We start from the raw sequence: 17946 nt of genomic DNA on the forward strand, positions 1-17946 counted from the left end.
GTAAAACTGTTTAAAGAGAGAAAAGTGGTGACTAGCAAATTCATCCTGATTAATATGCCTTCTGGTTGGTTAAGAAGGGACATTGCATGCCATTGTATGTTCATTCCTTTATTCATTCATGCATTCACTTACCCGCCCATATTTCTTCCTGTCCGTATGTCCATCTGTCTATAAGCCTTTCATCCATCTAACTATCCCTGTGATAGAAGCCCTTGGTAGAGAGAAATGAATCAGACTCTGACTTCAGGAAGTTGGAATGACTCAAACTACGGTTTTTTGTTAAGATTTGAAACACCTAGCAGAAAACTATATATACGCGTGCACGCACGCACACACACACACACACACACTGGGAATGAGAAGAAATCTAAGCTATAGTCTGTTTGGTTTGGATCTATATATGCAAAAAGGATATCTTGTTAATCCTTTTGACCATAGAATACTCAGAAATTTGTTGCTCTTGGGAGGACCGTGGGATAGCACAGTGATTAAGAACTCTGGCTTCAGTCAGACCTGGGTTTGAGTTCTGGCTCTGTGTACTTTACACAAGTACACTAACTTCTCCAGGCTTCAATTGCCTTATCTGTAAAATGGGGATGGTAATACGAGTCTCATAGAGTTAATACAATTAAATGAGATAATGCATGTAAAACACTTAGCTGAGTACCTAGCATATAGTATACTTGGTAAATGTTAATATTGTTTATTACACCTGTGTAACATAATTTGAGGTTCCCCAAGTTTCTCAAGCTTTCCCCAAGTTTCTGCTCACTGTGAACTCAAGGTCAAGTTCTGCATCATCTGGATGTTCTCTCTCCTTCCCTAAATCACTATGACAGTTTGTCGCACTCACATCTCACTTAACACAGATTGCCTTGTATTTGAGGCTATTTGTGCATATGGCTTATCTCTTCTCATAGTTTATAATTTCCCACTGGGCAAAAGAATATGTCTTAAACATCTTTACCTTGTCCTCAGAAACTTGCGTGGTGCTGCCTTGCCCACAGTGGCCCATGGAGCAGGTGCCCCATAAATACTGAGTGAATGATTATTCATTCACACGTGCAGAGAGACAAGCAGGCACTGAATAAATATTGTCTGAATCAAGTCCTTCATTAATGAAAAGAACATATGTTTTTGGCACAATGGCTGGACCCAACCAAAGTGGATTTGACATTGAGGCCAGTTTATCCCGCCAGCCCTTTACTGTCCTTGAAATACAATTTACCTAACTCCCTGCATTGTGAGTTGCCATGGCACATGCCTGATAGAGAGATATGCATTGAGAAGTCAACAGTGTTTTCGGTGCTTTGTTCAGGCTGTCAAATACATGTGGAAGGAAAGGGACAGTTGCAGTCTCCTGGAAAGAAAGAGAGGAAAATAGACAAGGAACACATTTAATAAGAACGCACATATGACATTGAGTCAAGCTTCATAATGAAAGTAAATGTGATGACTTACTTATTGAGCAATTCTGACATGGAGAGTGAAGTCCAGGCGTATTCTCTGGCAGAGAGCTGTGATGTCGAAAAATTGTATCTTTGGTAGCAAAAACATCAAGTACTTTTAGTTGTAATGGGTACTGAAAGCCTTTCAGACCCTCGTGGAAGTGTTCTCAATGGGCAGAGGTTTTATATCTCCAGTAAGTTAAACTCTTGCTTTGATTTTGATTGGGGCAATCACCAGTTAACAGGTATAGGGAGTGAGACTGGACGTAATACGTATGCTCACCCAGGATTATGGATCTGCTCCTTAATGGCGTGAGAAGTGGCTACATCTTTTAATTTTTATGGCTAGGTTTTGCTATCTGAGAGGATATATGATGTAATGAAGACTATATGGGCATTGTAGTTAGCCAGACCTAATTTAGAAACCATTTATTAGTTAGATGTTAGTGAGCTTGAACTTCTCATTTCTTACCTTGAAATTAAGGATAACAATGGCCTATTGACTCGTTTTGACTTTAGTCGTCATTGTTGTTGCCATTGTTATCGTTATCATCATTGTCATAGTCATCATAGTGGCTAACGTTTATTGACCTCTTAGTATGTATCAGGAATTGTCCCAAGTGCTTTACATGGATTATCCCATTTAGTTTTCTCAATAACATACTTTAAAATAAGGTATGTACTGTTATCCTCATTTAAGACATCTAATGTAATGCCAGGCATATTTTAGGTGCTTTCATTTTATTATTATTATTATTGTGTAATGATAATTATTCTCATTATTTTCTAGCCTAAATACCTTTGATTTCAATTACATTTCAAAGAAAAGTGTTCTAGAATGTCATCATTGAAAAGAATTGAACTTGAGTTTATTGAATTCAGCAGTTCCCATATTTTTCAAGCTAGAAACTGTTGTTCACATGATCAATATGTCAAAAAGATAAGGTAGAGCTATTCTATTTGAAGCAGGATTGGGAGACTCGAGCCCTACCTAATAATCAACTGTGCCCAGTGCTCTGAGGAACATAGTTTAAAATTCACTGATGTTGTCCATTCCCAATACGTATACATAGATAGGCAAAGTGATTTATACTGTTTGTTAGCTGCAAACCCTTACTTAGAAGTTAGATCTCCTGACTCCCAGATCCAGTGTTTTCTGTGACACTACCATATGTGATGTAGAGCATAATTATTATTAAATAAATGTTCTGATTTAAGGATGAGAAAGCACCTTCATGTAACTTACCGTATTTGAACTTCACAACTTTCATGGGAAGTATAACCTACTCCTAGTTCACATAAAGAATGGCTGCATAATATATGAAAGACATTTTTGGAAGTTTGGTAGAACTGGCAGTATAGTAAGGGGAAGAAATCAAGAGATCAGAAATATCGAAAAGAGGCGATTCCATTGACATAAGCTAGTACTGGAGCTGGCATTTGCTTTCAGGGCAGTTTCTAATCCCTGGTGGTTTAGAATCTGGCTTTTAATGAATAATATGTAAGTGGACAGGAGACAAAGCCTAGAGCTGGTAGGAGATGCGTAAATCTGGAACTGTGGACGGTGAATCCTTCAGCGAGTGAACTAGGAAAAATCTATTCTCTAAAAGGAGATTTACCTGTCAGTCTTGACTCTAGGTGGAAGTCTGGAGGAGAAAATCCTTCCATGGAATTTCTTGACTGCAAGTTTGCAATCTTGAATGCTTAGGGACAGATTTTTTTTCTACTGTGTGGCTTAATACTCATGCCCCAAAGCAAACAATGTAGTTCAAAGTTCACTTGGGTTGATAGTTCCCTCAGGCGCCTGACAGAAGGAAACACGCATCCTCCCTTAAGAAATGTACTTTTTAAAACACAAGTCTCAAATAATTTCCACAGATAAAATTCCAAAAAATATGAGCTCATAAATAAAAGAACTATTTAAAACACAAGAAAATAAGCCACCTTGCATGATGCTCAACATAAAAAGCTAACTACAAAATCCAAAATACAAAGAACAAACATATGGAATTATCCGTATAAAATATGCATGTGTAATATGTTTAAAGAAATAAAAAAAATTAAGGAATGAAGGAATAAGAGGCTATCAAACTTGACCAAGCATATTAAAAAAGAATCAAATAGAATTCTACAAAATAAAAATATAAGTAAAATTTTTAAAAAGTGTGGATGACTGAAACAGCATTTAAGATACAGCTCAAGAGAGAATTAGTAAACCGAAAGATACATCTGAAAGTTACTCAGAATTTAGTACAAAGAAATGGATGACATGAAAGTGAATCTAAGAGATATGGAAGAGAGCTTGAGAAGAAACCAAACCAAACCCCTTACCATCAAATTGATTCTGACTCATAGCGACCCTTGTAGGGCAGACTAGAACTGCCCCATACGGTTTCTAAAGCTGTAAATCTTTATGGAAGCAGATTGCCACATCTTTCTCTTGCGAAGTGACTGGTGGGTTTGAACCGCTGACCTTTTAGTTGGCAGCTGAATGCTTAACCACTGTGCCACCAGGGCTCTTTTGAAAAGAAACAGCATGTATATAAATAGAATACCTGAGGAGAAAAATAAAGAGAATGACGAAGAGAGAATGTTAAAAAAGATAATACAGAGAATTTACCAAAGTGACGAAAGACACCAATATTTAGATTTAGGAGTCCCAAGGAACCTTAGAAACAATAAATAAAAAGAAATCCACACCTAGACACCTTGAAGTGAAACTGAAGAACACCAAGCAGAACAGAACATACAAAGAACAGCAACAACAAACAAAAAAGATCTTATAATCAGCCACAGAGAAAGGGCAGGTCACATACAAAGGAATGATTATTAGATAAACAGCTGACTTCTAAACAGCATTAATATAAGTTAGAAAACAATGGAAAAACATCTCCGAAGTGTTGAAAGAAAATAATTCTATACCCAGTGAAAGTATTTTTCTAATATGAGGGGAGTATAAAGACATATTTGGATAAATTAAAATCGAGCACAGTCCCTATCAACAGATCCTCACTAAAGGAACTTATAAAGGGTGATCTACAAAGAAAATAATTATCCTGGAAGGAATGTTTGAGATGGAAGAAGTAATGGGGAATGAAGAAAATGTTAAATATGTTTAAATAGGAAAAAATATATATATATATATGCCCCAGGAAACATGTTCAAGAATGTTTCTAGCAACATTGTTTATAATCTGAAACCTACAAGTAACTCAAGTGTCCATCAGTAATGTAAGGGATAAAATAAATTTTGGTATATTAATATGATAACTTATTACATGGCACTGACGAATGAGCTACAGCTGCAGGCATTAACACGGATGAATAGCAAAAAAAGCACACCACAGAAGAAACATATACTATGATTTCGTTTATGTCATCAGGCAGATGTACTCAAGGGATAATGATAGTATTCTGGTTGTATTAACTTTATTATTATTATGTAAATCGTATTTGTCCATTTTATACTCTTTTCTGTGTATGATAAATTGTACAATAAAATAACTAGAAGGAGGCTGGCTATGTAAGAAGCCTGTAGGAAGAGAATTCAGGGTCAGCATAGACAAAAGTCTTCAGGCATGACCAATCTGAGCAATTTTGAGTATCAAGGGGAAAAAAAAACCCATTTAAGCCTGAAATGATTCAAAGTTTCCTATTCCTACTTCCCTCACTCCCAACCAGCTTATCTTTGCATATTGTTAAGGTATGTTTACATACATAGTAATATATAGTAACAATGTTTCATGTTTTATTATTTGGGCATCTTCCTTTTCTAATGTAAAAGTATATTTGCTTTTTTTTAGGTCATAACTTTTGTGCAGAAGGACCTAAATGTGGTGAAAACTCAGAGTGCAAAAACTGGAATACAAAAGCTACTTGTGAGTGCAAAAATGGTTATATATCTGTCCAGGGAGACTCTGCTTACTGTGAAGGTTAGTAACTGATTTAATGAAGTGCATTGTGAGTGACTGGATGAGAAATGTGTTACTGGTAGATGTGGTTGAAGTGTAAAAGCCATCCTTTGGCTCTGGGAATTCTATGGGAAATTTGTGATCCTACAAGAAATTGTGTCAACTCACCAGGGGTTCTGCATTCTCCTGGTTTATCCGGGCCTCTTTGTAACATGAGAAAGCAAGGCTTTTGACATTAGTCATGAAATACAGCAAGACAACCAAAGCAAAAGGGCCATAGCAAATCCCATGTTCTGCTGTCATTTTATATAATATTCACCAACAAAACCATAGATACATCATTTGATGTATTATTGAAGGGAGAGGGTCATCTCCAAGCTCAATTAAATGTTATGTGGTAATGCCTCTTTTGGAATGTCACTTTGATACCAGCTTATACCAGGTGCCTTCTCCTTCACCTGCCAAGGCCAGCATTTTTGTTATGTCAGTTGGGTTTCTTAATGAGTGATTCATGTGATGCCAATCTCTAATCTCTCCTTGAAGTCACAAAGTTTACACATGGATCCATAACTCTGATAATGGGCTTATGCCATTACAGTGGGTTGGTGCCCTCAAACCTCAATAACCCCCATTTCCTCTCTACAGAGCCGAACAGATCCCGTCTTATGTGAACACCTCTTTTTCAACTCAGAACTCCACCCTGTTGAGTGGTGAGCACTGCACACCCTGTCTCTTTAGCGTGCCAGGACATAGTGGGTTAGCTCCTTGCCCCTCCGCTTAGTTTTTTATATAAGACTTCTGATCCTGGTCTATATGAATATGTCATGATATATGAGCCCATTCTTTACTCAGCTGCTCACTGGCTCCCTCCTGTCAGCTTGGAGAAGTTCTAACAGGCAAAGTGGTGGCTGGGCTGTGTGTCTCTGTTTGACCTGGTTGTACCTAATCATTTCTCTCATCTTCACTAACCACAAGTATCTGTGTTAATCAGGAACGTGGCTGCCTTGAACACAATGAATGATGCATAGTCTTGGTCAAGTCCAGGTAGTTTGTTCTCAAGGTGAAGGCAATATTAATTGATGACTGTATCAGTAAGTTTATTTTCATTCTTCCATCATTACCCGTATCTGCTGTTTTGTACTGTTTACCCTGGTTAATTTTTTTGACTTGACTAAAAGACCGCTTCAGTTGTTCAGGTAATGTGCCTAATCACCTCTAGTCATCAGTAGATTTTTTCCGTTACTAACTTGGTTCTCATTAGCAATGTGATATAACTAATGAGTTTTTTCTTTTTCTACCCTTTATTTTTTGATTTTTTCTCTTACTGATCTTTATAGATTTGAATTTGTTTATGGACACGTGCCACTTGGGAGAATGATGCTTCCACTTTGGTTGTGAACCATTTTCATCTATCCTTTAGTATCATCTTAGTTATTTATCTATTTTTGGAAAAGGGACTATATGTTAATAGTTATTTAAGTCTTACCTTATTTTCTCTTTTTATCAGAAAATAAATGTAATTAAAAAAATTAAAACTGTCAACATTCTCATCTCCATTCACCATATGGTAAAATCTTACCTACTAAGCCAGGTGATAGTTTAAAAATTTTACTCTCTTACCTTTCTTCTATATGTTGGAATAGACTCTGAAAAGCTAACAAAATAATAGAAGGAGCCCTAAAACAATTTGAATCCTGATTTCACCTCTGGAAAGCCTTTTAGTTTACCATTGGAACCAGTAACCCCTCTATACCTGGCCCCCCTTAAAACAATTTTTGTGTGTGTGTGTGTGTGCATTAGGTGAAAGTTTAAGAGCAAATTAGATTCTTGTTCGATAGTTTGTACATTAAGTGTTTCATGGCCTTGGCTTCATTCCCCACAGTGTTAGCACTCTACCCATTTCCGCCCTGGGCTCCTGTTTCTTTTTGTACTGATTTTCTACCCCTTCCTGCCTTCTCGTCTTTGCTCTTGGGCAGATATTGCCCTTTTGATCTCACATAATTGATTGTTCTAAGGAGCATATTCCTCTCGGGTGTTATTGTTTATTTTATGGGCTTGTCTGTTGTTTGGCTAGAAGGTGATCTCTCCGAACGGCTTCAGTTCCAGGTCACAAGGGTGTCTTAGGGCCATAGTCTCAGGGTTCCTCCAGTCTCTGTCAGACTAGTAAGTCTGATCTTTTTTGTGAATTTGATTTTTTGTTGTATATTTTTCTCTCACTCTGTCCGGAACCCTCTGTTGTGATTCCAGTCAGAGCGGTCGGTAGTGGTATCCAGGAACCATCTAGTTCTTCTGGTCTTGGGGTTGCGTAGGCTGTGGTTCATGTTGTCTGTTAATCTTTTGAACTAATTGCTCCCTTGAGTCTTTCCTTTTCTTCACTCTCCTTTGCTCCGGAAGGGAAGAGACTGATAGTTGTATCTTAGATGGCTGCTCTCAAGCTTTTAAGACCCCCCAGGCTACTCACTAAGGTAGGATACAGAACATTTTCTTTATGAACTATGTTGTGCCAATTGACATAAATTACCCTCAAATCTATGGTCCTTTGCCTGTGAGCCTAGGAACTTCATCCCGCGAGGTGTTTGGTTATATCTAAGAGGTTTCCCTGACTGTGCCCCTTATGTGCTCTATTGTGTATATTCATATATGAGGAGCACCTACAGTTACGTATGTAGAAATATAATACACCACCAAACCTGTATCTGCTGGTGGGTATGCTCCCTTACGCCCTCCCACACCTCTTGGCATATCTATTATCTACCTATGTATCCATTTGTAAATTATTGTTTGTTAATACTATTGTTGCAGGATTGTCTGTGCTATAGTAGTTACCATACCGAAAACAAAAACCAAACCTGTTGCCATCAAGTCTGTTCCGACTCATAGCGACCCTATAGGACAGAGTAGAACTACCCCATAGAGTTTCCAAGGAGCACCTGGTGGATTCGAACTGCTGACCTTTTGGTTAGCAGCTGTGACTCTTAACCACTAGGTTTCCATAATTACCGTAGTTATCTTTTATTCTTGAGTTCCTCTGAGTTTCCTCTCTTGCCTTGGTCATGTTGTGCTGACTTCTCCAATGTTGTGTATTGCCTTTTCCTTTACTAGTACCCACGTGTGTCTTCTATCTATTTGGTAATTTTCCCTTCCTCATTCCTCCCATCCCTGATAACCATCAAAGAGTGTTTTGTTTCTTTTTCTTTTTTTTTTCCTGTGTATAAACCTTTTGTTACTTTATAATAGTGGTCTCATACAATATCTGTCCTTTTGCGATTGGCTTATTTCACTCAGCATGATGGGCTCCAAATTCATCCATGTTGTGAGATGTTTCATGGTCCCCTTAACTATTGAGATCTTGCAAAATCTAGGAGAAAATTGTTGATGCTAATGCTGTTTGGGACTCTTTGATTCTCTCTGTATTGATACATTTTTTATTATATAGAGTCTGTTCCATGGGGAGCCATCTGTGATAGTAAACCTGCCCTTTCTCTGTGAGACCTTGTTATTATGATGAGTGATTTTCTTGGACATACCCCTGCTCAACTCACTATGTGCACCTGGCCTTGGTCTAGCATGCATTGTGGTGCCATCTTGGGCAATGGTGATATACTCGGGCTTTAGTCTTTTCTTGTCTATCTTGGAGACTTTCCATAAGAGCATGGAGGGAAGAATAGCATTTAAGGAGAAATGGCTAAACGTTGGAGTCAATGTAAGGTATGAGAACACTGCTCAGAGAGTCAAGTAAGAGTCAAATACTGAACATCAGGTTGAGGGACAACAAGAACTAAGCAGAGTGAATAATAACATTTAGAGAGATGCCTCTTTCCTCTTCTGCTCTGCTATCTTCTGTATGTTGGACTTTGGTCCTTGAATTTATGTCTCTGTGGTTACACAAATGGCTGCCATAGCTCCAGCCAGGGTGTCCTCACACAAGTATCCCAAGCAGGAAAGTAAAAAGCAGGGGTAAAAAAATTTTGCTATGTGAAGTTGTGTCATATTATGCTCAAGGAAAATCCTTCCTAGAAGCTCTTCACCTTCCACCTCATGTGGAAGACTGCTCTTGTCTTATTATTTCGACTGGGGTTACCTCCCCTAGACCAATGCCTGAGAAAGGGGAATGGGATGGTTGTCACTAGTTTGAGCTAACTGTATTTATCTGCTAGACCTGGAGAGAGGGAGTTTACCTTCCTTCAGACCAAATGATTTTTGCCCTTTTCCTGAACCAAATGGGGTGGGGGTGGTTTTGGAGTGGGCAAAAAACTATGTTTAGCCCATTCTTGTATAGTTAAATTTAGCTGGTAGCCATTTCTCTAGCTCAGTCCTACGTATTTGTTTCTCAGGTAGTCTAATAGACAAGCTTAGAGGTGCCAAGCGCCCACCTGAGTTCCAGAGATTCTCAGAGGCTGGCATATTGTCACACTGTAGCCCAGGGAGAACTATGAACTGCTGCAGGCAAGTTATTTTTTTACCCTGAGTAAATGGAGTGAAAATGACCCATATTGTAACAACCACAATGAACAAGACTGGCTTGCAAATTAAAACAAAATATTATACACATTGTCCAAGCTATCTTGAAAAGCCTATTCAGGCTGTCAGTGGAAAAAGAAGTACAAAAGGCTTTCAATTTTCTTAGCTTCCTAGGGAGTAGCAGAGATATGGTGTACTAAGGACTCCTTCCGCTGTGCAGAGATTGCCATAGAAACTGCCATAGAGAAGATATTGGGACTCCTAGCCAATCAATTGAAGATAATAAGACCCTTCGTCAACTATGATACAATTCACAGGAGGTCATTTCATTTTGCCTCGTCTGACTCAGGCAGGAACATTCCCCATTTTGAAAACCGCTTTAGTTGGATTTTAGTGTTTTGTGAATCTAGTAGCACTTGGCTGAGGCTCCTCTGTGACGATATTTCCAACAGGTTAGTCTTAAAGTAATTTCTGATGTATTAGTTTAAATTAGAAGTATGTCTGAGGTAAGTATAGCAGTTGGGGTCATACTCATGATCTCACTGTTTGAATTTGGAGCCCACATAGTCAAGAGTCTCAGAAACTTTTTTTTTTCCCTGTAGTAAAAAGTTATTTAGAAAAATAAAGGACAATATGATGTCGTATGCATTATATAGTCTTCCTGCTGTTGAAAGTACTGCAATTAGTATTAAATAGTAATACCTCCTACTTTCTGAGTATTCTGAATTTTTTAACTTCTTTTTATACGTTTTGCTTTCTGAGCTTTACAATAAATCTGTGACGAAAGTGGCACTACTCGCCACAGTATCTCTTCTACAAGCGCGGACGTGAAGACTCAGGGAGGTGAAGTAAGGATAATACAACTGACTTCTACTCCAGGGCTTTATGCCCTGCCTCATACTGTCCCCCATCCCCCTGTTCCAGTGTTCAAGGGCAGGACTCTGCTTTTGTACATGTTACCTTACTTAACCTTACTGCACCTGTGTGGTAGGTTGTATTATTGTCAAAATATTTGCTATGTCCTCATCCCACTGATGCTGGGTTTGGACATCAAACTTGCTTTGGCCAACAAAATATGAGTGGAAATGATGTGCAATTTCAGAATAGAAGCTCTAAGAGAAATTATGGGGTTCTACTACATCCTCTTTTCTCTCCGATACGGAGACACAAAACTGGCAATGTCCCAGATAAGGGCTGCTCCTTCAGCTGAGGTCCTGGAATGAAGATGACATGGAGCAGTGTAAAAGCTAACAGGCAGTGAACATACAGCCTGTGGCAGCTTGTGAACCACTGAACTTTGGGAACTATCTGTTATATAAGCAGAACTTAGCCTAAGCCTACTGATGTACCTCCTTGAATTAGTTAACCCAAATTCTTTTGGATTCAGAAGGATACCTCTAGCTCAGTCCTTACAGACAGAAAATAATTTTAGTAGAGCAAGCACTGAGAGTTACAAGAAAATGTTTGGACCTTCAGTAGTCTGTTCTTACTCTGCTGCCAGGATATAGATTTCTTGCCGATCACAGGTTGCAAATTAGGGTTTTGTAATAGCCAAAGCCAACATGATAAATTGGATTTCTCAATTAGGATAATGAGATAATGCACGCCAAAACCTAGTAAATTGTCCGGCATTTGCAAAACGTTTAATGACTCACAACCACTATTATGGTTATTATCATTATTATTATTAATTTATACCATTAATATAAATAATAATATAATTATGGGGATAATTCTTGGAATTGGAGGAGTGTGTGCTCATTGAGGCCAATACTTTGAGAGCATGTGAGCTCCCACATCTACATCTTTGGGAGAACTGGCAAATAGCAAGGGAGAATGTTCTTATATGGAAGGGCCAGGTTTTGTCAGTTTTTCCAGGGGCAGATTATTGGCAGAGAGGCAACAGGTGTGATAATGCGTAACATCAACTCATTCCTTCCTCTGAAAAACATGAGTGGAGCCGTATTCAAGGAAATGTTTCTTTTCTTTTTTTTTTTTTTTTTTTAAATATTTATGAACTCTGTTGGTATGAATTGAATTATTTCATGTAACAAAACTACTGAAATGTCTGAAACACACCACCTGGTTAGCATTTATAACTTTGTAACTTCTTTTGCATGACTACAGGTGATGAATGGTTTGGCCTTCTGAGTGTTAAGAGGCTGGGGAAGAGGCAGAGAGATCAGAGTTCAGAGGAAAGCAGCTCTCAGAATAGCTAAGGGGGTAGATACTCACTGGATGCAGAGGCTAGCGAGCCTAATTACATTTCTAACTATCCAAGGATTAATCAGGTAACTCTTCTTGTTTTAGATTTTTACAAGATGTGTGCACATCATGATCCAGGTATCCCAATCTATCTTCAGATCTGGGCTTCTGCTTTGGACAGCACAGGAATCAAAAGCTTCTTCTGATTGTTCATTGTTAGCAAAACCTAAACAAGCCTGGGTGGAGCAAGCGGTTTGCAGTTGGCTTCTAACTGAAAGGTTGGTAGTTGAAGCACACCTACTGGCTCCATGGAAGGAAGCCCCGGCAATTGGCTTCTGTAAAGATTTCAGCCATGAAAACTTTATGGAGCAGCTCTACTCTGTACTACATGGGGTCACTCTGTGTCGGGGGCCTACTTGACAGCAGTTAACAACAACAACAGCAAAACCTTAGCTCTTAGCTCTGCTCCCATTGTATTTTCAAGGATTTAGAATGCTTGAGAGAAGAATACCTTGGAGTATTATTATTTCTTCTTTTTGTTTTTCCATTTATCCCAGTAACTAAGGGAGAGGTCTGGTACCCAGGTATCCATCAGCCCTCGTTTCAAAGACAGAAATCTCTAGGCTTTGCTTTGTTCATAACAGCCCATCTGTCACCTTCCTCCTTGCAGCAGATAACAGCTTTCTTCCTGGACCTGGCTTTTCTCTGTCTCTTTGTCTTTATTTCCAAGGCTATTTTGCAAAAGCATCTGCTCCTTCTCTCCCATCCACTTATCCTCTTGCCTCTCCTTAACACTTATAACTTTCTTCTTGAAATTATTTTGTATAAAGCTCAGACTCCACGTTCTGGTTATTTCAGTTGGATCAGACTCTCAGTAATGCCGGCTGGTAAGCACCAGTCTGGGTCTCCAAGGTTAATTGTTTAGCTCTGTGCTTAGGAAGGCCTCAGGCACTATCAAAGCAACTGGGACCACGGCCAGAACTGGAGGTTAAAGTAGCACTGGCTTATTAATTTGGAAGTGGATAGTGGTGATGGTTATGCAACATGTCACTGCATTAATGTCACTGAATTGTACATGTAAAAATGATTGCCATGCCAAATGCTTTGACATATATATATGATCACAGTAAAAAAGTTCATTTGTAAGATATTTTTTGGAATTTTTAGCTATTTTTTCTAGATTAAGATGTTATTAGCTTGGTTTCCAGGCTACCCTAGTAAAGCCGATTTAACTTATCCCATAACTGAATGATCATACTAGAAGGTTCTCCTGAGTTCCAGAGTTTTAGGAATGGAGGATCATGTGCTTTTGCCCCAATCTCAGTCAGTGGTCCTTCCATCCACATAGTTGCTCAAAATATTTACAAGTCATCCTTGATTCCTGCCTTTTTCTCCCCTCCAAAATCTTTTGCACCTGGAATTCCTGTTGGCTTTATCTTCAAAATGTATCACAAATTCACTCATGTCTTGCTATCTTTACTGCCACCACCCTATTCCAAGCCTCCTTTCTCTTTTAGCTAGTGATTGCAGTGGCTTCCACTCTTGCCCTCTATGGTCCATCTTGCAATCGTCTACCATTCTGAGCTTTTTAAAGTAGAAGTCAGATAATGCCACTCTTCTGTTTAAAATTGTCTAATGGCTCCACATGCCTGTTAGAATAATATCTAAATTCGGTCCCTACCTGTCATGGATTGAACTGTGTCTCTCAAAAATATGTGTCATCTTGGCTAGGCCATGATTCCCAGTATTGTGTATTGTCCTCCATTTTGTGATTTGATGTAATTTTCCTGTGTGTTGTAAATCCTAATCTCTGCCTATGGTTAATGAGGCAAGATTAGGTTGTGTTAAAGAGGGTTAAGGTGGGATGCGACACCCTCACTCAGGTCACATCCTTGATCCGATGTAAAAAGAGTTTCCCTGGGGTGTGGCCTGCATCATCTTTTACCTTATAAGAGATAAAAAGAGAGAGAAGTAAGCAGAGAGAGACGGACCTCATACCACCAAGAAAGAAGCACCAAGAGCCAAACTCATCCTTTGGATTGGGAGCTCCTGTGCTGAGAAACTTCTACACCAGGGAGATTGATGACAAGGACCTTTCCCCAGAGGTGACAGAGAGAGAAAGCCTCCCCCTGGAGCTGATACCCTGAATTTGGACTTCTAGCCTCCTAAACTGTGAAAGAATAAATTTGCCTTTGTTAAAGTCCACTTGCAGTATTTCTGTTACAGCAGCACTAGATAACCAAGACACTGCCTTACCTCTCTATTGGTATTGTACCACTCTCTTCTATGTTCACTCTTCTCTGACCACACTGGCATTTTTTGTGTTCATTGAACAGGCCTGTGCAATTGTTCTTTCCTCAGCTTTGAATGCTCTTCACCTAGATCTTTGCAAATCTGGTTTCTAATCATCATTCAAATTGTAACTCAAATGTCGCTTGCTCGGAAAGGTCTCACCTGATCACCCTCACAAAATTAGCTCTGCTGCTACCCTCAGTTACTCTCTATCTCATTTTATTTTCTTCATAGCACTTGTTGTCCAAAATTGTGTTGTTTTCCTGTTTAAAAGTTTATTTTCTGGTTTTACTTCTTTAAAATATACGCTGCATGAAGGCAGAAATTGATTTTATTCACCATAGTACCTCCAGCACCTAGCATAGTGCATGGTATATTATGAACACACAAAAATATTTGTTTGTTTAAAGAATATTTAAAGAAGGGGGGGGGTGTCGAGGAAGGAAGGAGAGAAGTCTCAAGCTGATTTATGCCTCCTGTATTTGAGATGACTTATTTTGTGTCAGATTTGTCTCATTGTAGTTGCTCAAAGGCTACTTTTTAGAGTGTGAAGTCCATATCTCAGGGGCTGCTTCTGTTCCTTTTCGTTAATACTCAGGTCCATGCAATTTTGAAATGCTGCCTGCTCACTTTATTCCATGTAAACTTTATTGCCAGTTTTTGCTACGAATGTTTTTTCTTCACCACATGGAAAGAGGGAAATTGTAGTTCTCCCTTAATTTTTGCAAGTAAATATATATATGTAGAGAGAGAGAGAGGAATCTGTCTATCTATCCATCTAACCTATGTAAGGCAGAAACATATCAGAAAAGGAAAATTCAAATATTTTTCCCTAAAATGAGTGATAGAAAAGTGGTAAGACCGTCAAAGGTGAAAACTTTGCGAGACCTGGAAAAACAAGGCAGTCTCACCGAGTTCTGGCTGTCTGTCGCAGGTTTCACTGTATATAGTTTTGGCCAGTTGCTGCTAATAGAAAAAAAAAAAATTCTCTGGGGCTTAACACAACAACATACCTTAGGTATTCACTCACACAGACCTTCAAATGCATGTTCCTGGTTTGCAGGTGGCTCTCCTCGTAGCAGAAATTCAAGGACCCAGGCTTCTTCCATCTTGTGGCTCCATGATATGCAATATGTGGTTTCCAAGGTCACCAGGGAATGGGAAAGGGAATGGAAGATTAGGAGGTGGAGGTTTTTTGGAGTCAGGGCTGGCTACATTTCCCTGGCCAGAACTCCTATACCTGGCTACACCTAATGAGGGAGACTGGTTAGTGTAGTCTAGCTATGGACCAAGGAGGAAAAAGAATCTGTTTTGGTGAATAGCTTTCCAGTCAGCCACCAGGGGTGGATTAACCAGTAAGCAAGGTACACACAGGCTTACTTGTGTTTACTTAATAATCTGTAGTGCTTGGATGAGAACTCAGGTCTTTAGATCTCCAAAGTAGAGCACTTTCATATATGTGTTTGTATGTGTCTTCTGATATAAATATGTATCTAACACCATATATATTGAGGCACTCTTTTGTGTTGAGCCCTCTGCTAATCATTGTGGGATTTATAGATGAGGGCCTTCTGTATTGTACAACTCCAGGGAGCACTGATCATGTAGTAGTCTAAGTGAATGGCGCCTACTGGCACTGTTCAGTATGAAGTTTCAAGGTTGTATATGGTGACCCTACCAAGGGCACACAGGAAATAGAGTCTTGTCTCATTGTTTCAGCAAACATCAATTGGGCACCTACTGTTGCTAGGGAGCCCTGGTGGCAAAGTGGTTAAGAGCTTGGCTGCTAACCAAAAGGTTGGCAGTTCAGATCCACCAGCTGCTCCTTGGAAGCTCTGTGGGGCAGTTCTGTTTTGTCCTGTGGGGTCACTATGAGTCGGAATCGACTTGACAGCAACTTTTTTTGGTTTATTTTTTTTTTTTTTTTACTGTTGCTGGATCTTATGTTAGGTTCTGGGAATCTAAAGATGATTAAACCAGGAGTTCATAGTCTAAAGGGGAATAGACCTTATAATCAGATATGAAAAGACAGTAAGATTTGTTGCATCCTAGGATTTGAACAGTGTTGTAGGGAGTACACTGGTGGGAACAATGCATTCTGCCAATGGTAATCTGCACAGACTGCCCAGAGGATGTGACATGTGAGCTGAGTCTTCAAGAGTGAGCTGAGCAGTCTTCAGGAGGAGGAGGGAGAGACAGCCATTCTCAGCAGACAAATCAGCATACACAAAAGTACAAAGTGAAAAGTTTAGCATAAGGAACATAAGGAATTTTATAGATGAGAATGGAGATATGGCTGGTGGTCAGATGGTGAAGAGCATTGTGAGCTGTGCTAAGAAGTTCCCCAGTGTGTAACCAAATCACATGCACACATTACACACACACACACAAAACAAACCTGATACCATTGAAGTAATTCAAACTCATGGTGACCCCATCATAATGAGTGCAAAACTGGATATGTTGGGGCATGGGAAAAATATTAGAACTTCCATTTATGTTTGTTTCCCTCTCAGCCTTTTCATTTTGGTATAAGTTTTATAATGTACATAATATATTGGTATAGCAGTACATGTATATGTATTATTAAATAAGCAAATGTTTCCATATAGAAGGTGCATGTTCATAAACTTTTATCAGTAAGGAGCGCATAAGCAAAACAGATCACTGCTGTAGGCCGCAGGGTAGCTAGTAGGGGGTTTTGGGTGGGGAGGACATAAGTAAATCGATATGTTAAGAAAATCATGTTCGTGGCCACATGGAGGCAACATTGTCTGGAGAGATCTGGGGGCAGCGAGCCAGGTTAGGGAATACTGCTTAAATAATTGACGGCCTCATGGGTTTTCAGCTTGGCCAAGGTGGGTGAAGAAGATAAGCATTAGTGAGAACATCAAGATGAGTCTGTCTGGTTTTGTTTGAGGACTCTCTCCAAACCCTTGCAGTCATGTTACATCTAACTCCTCACCATGACTTCCCTCTGAGAGCTCCAATGCCTGGTGTTTTTCCAGGCAAATCTATCTTGCTCTGCTATTTGGAGATTCTGTCAGAGGAGCCTGATGGTACCCAGAGACGAACCCTGAGAGAATGTCCTTAATCCTTACATTATTTTTCGATGATGCACTTTCATCTTAAGAAATCACACTGAGACATCAATAAGCTCACTGTTGAGTATTTTAGAACTTAAGAGTGTCTCCTTGAAAGACATTGTTTTGGGCTGGATTCTCTGGAGAAGCTAACCAGTGAAGCATTTATACGTATGTGAGTATATATATATATGTATATATATATGCTTTTTGGACCTTTCTTTTTCTGAATATTTTCTATCCATGGTTGGTTGAATCTGCCCGTGTGGAACCCATGGATCCAGAAGGCTACTGTACTTACCTCAGTAATTTCTTTTAAGAATTTCTGTAAGAAGCAAGGTGAGCAAAAGATCTAAGGCAGTAGCCGGCACAATTAAGTTCTCAATAAATGTTGGTTAAATTTGAATGTAATAAATGCTCAATTAGACATCATTAATTCCTAAATAATATGTTTCAGGGTGTGTGTCAGTGAGGAGGCAAGAAAGGCAAGGCTCATTCCTGGAATTAGCAAGAAGATGCCTTAAGAAGGGGATCTTGAAAGATTGAG

The 17946-nt window shown here is 39.2% G+C and overlaps 1 protein-coding gene across 1 annotated transcript in view; it reads left to right on the plus strand.

Moving 5' to 3' along the window:
- The window catches only part of NELL1 (neural EGFL like 1), a gene marked incomplete at its 3' end in the record, with an annotated part of 870822 nt that overhangs the window by 245806 nt on the left and 607070 nt on the right, over window positions 1–17946 (plus strand). The window contains exon 12 of the mRNA XM_004369835.2: window positions 5251–5379. Coding sequence (XP_004369892.1) covers window positions 5251–5379 — 129 coding nt within the window. The remainder of the gene's footprint in view (window positions 1–5250; window positions 5380–17946) is intronic.

Source organism: Trichechus manatus, unplaced genomic scaffold (genome assembly GCF_000243295.1).
Source record: "Trichechus manatus latirostris isolate Lorelei unplaced genomic scaffold, TriManLat1.0 scaffold00006, whole genome shotgun sequence".
Classification (NCBI taxonomy): domain Eukaryota; kingdom Metazoa; phylum Chordata; class Mammalia; order Sirenia; family Trichechidae; genus Trichechus; species Trichechus manatus.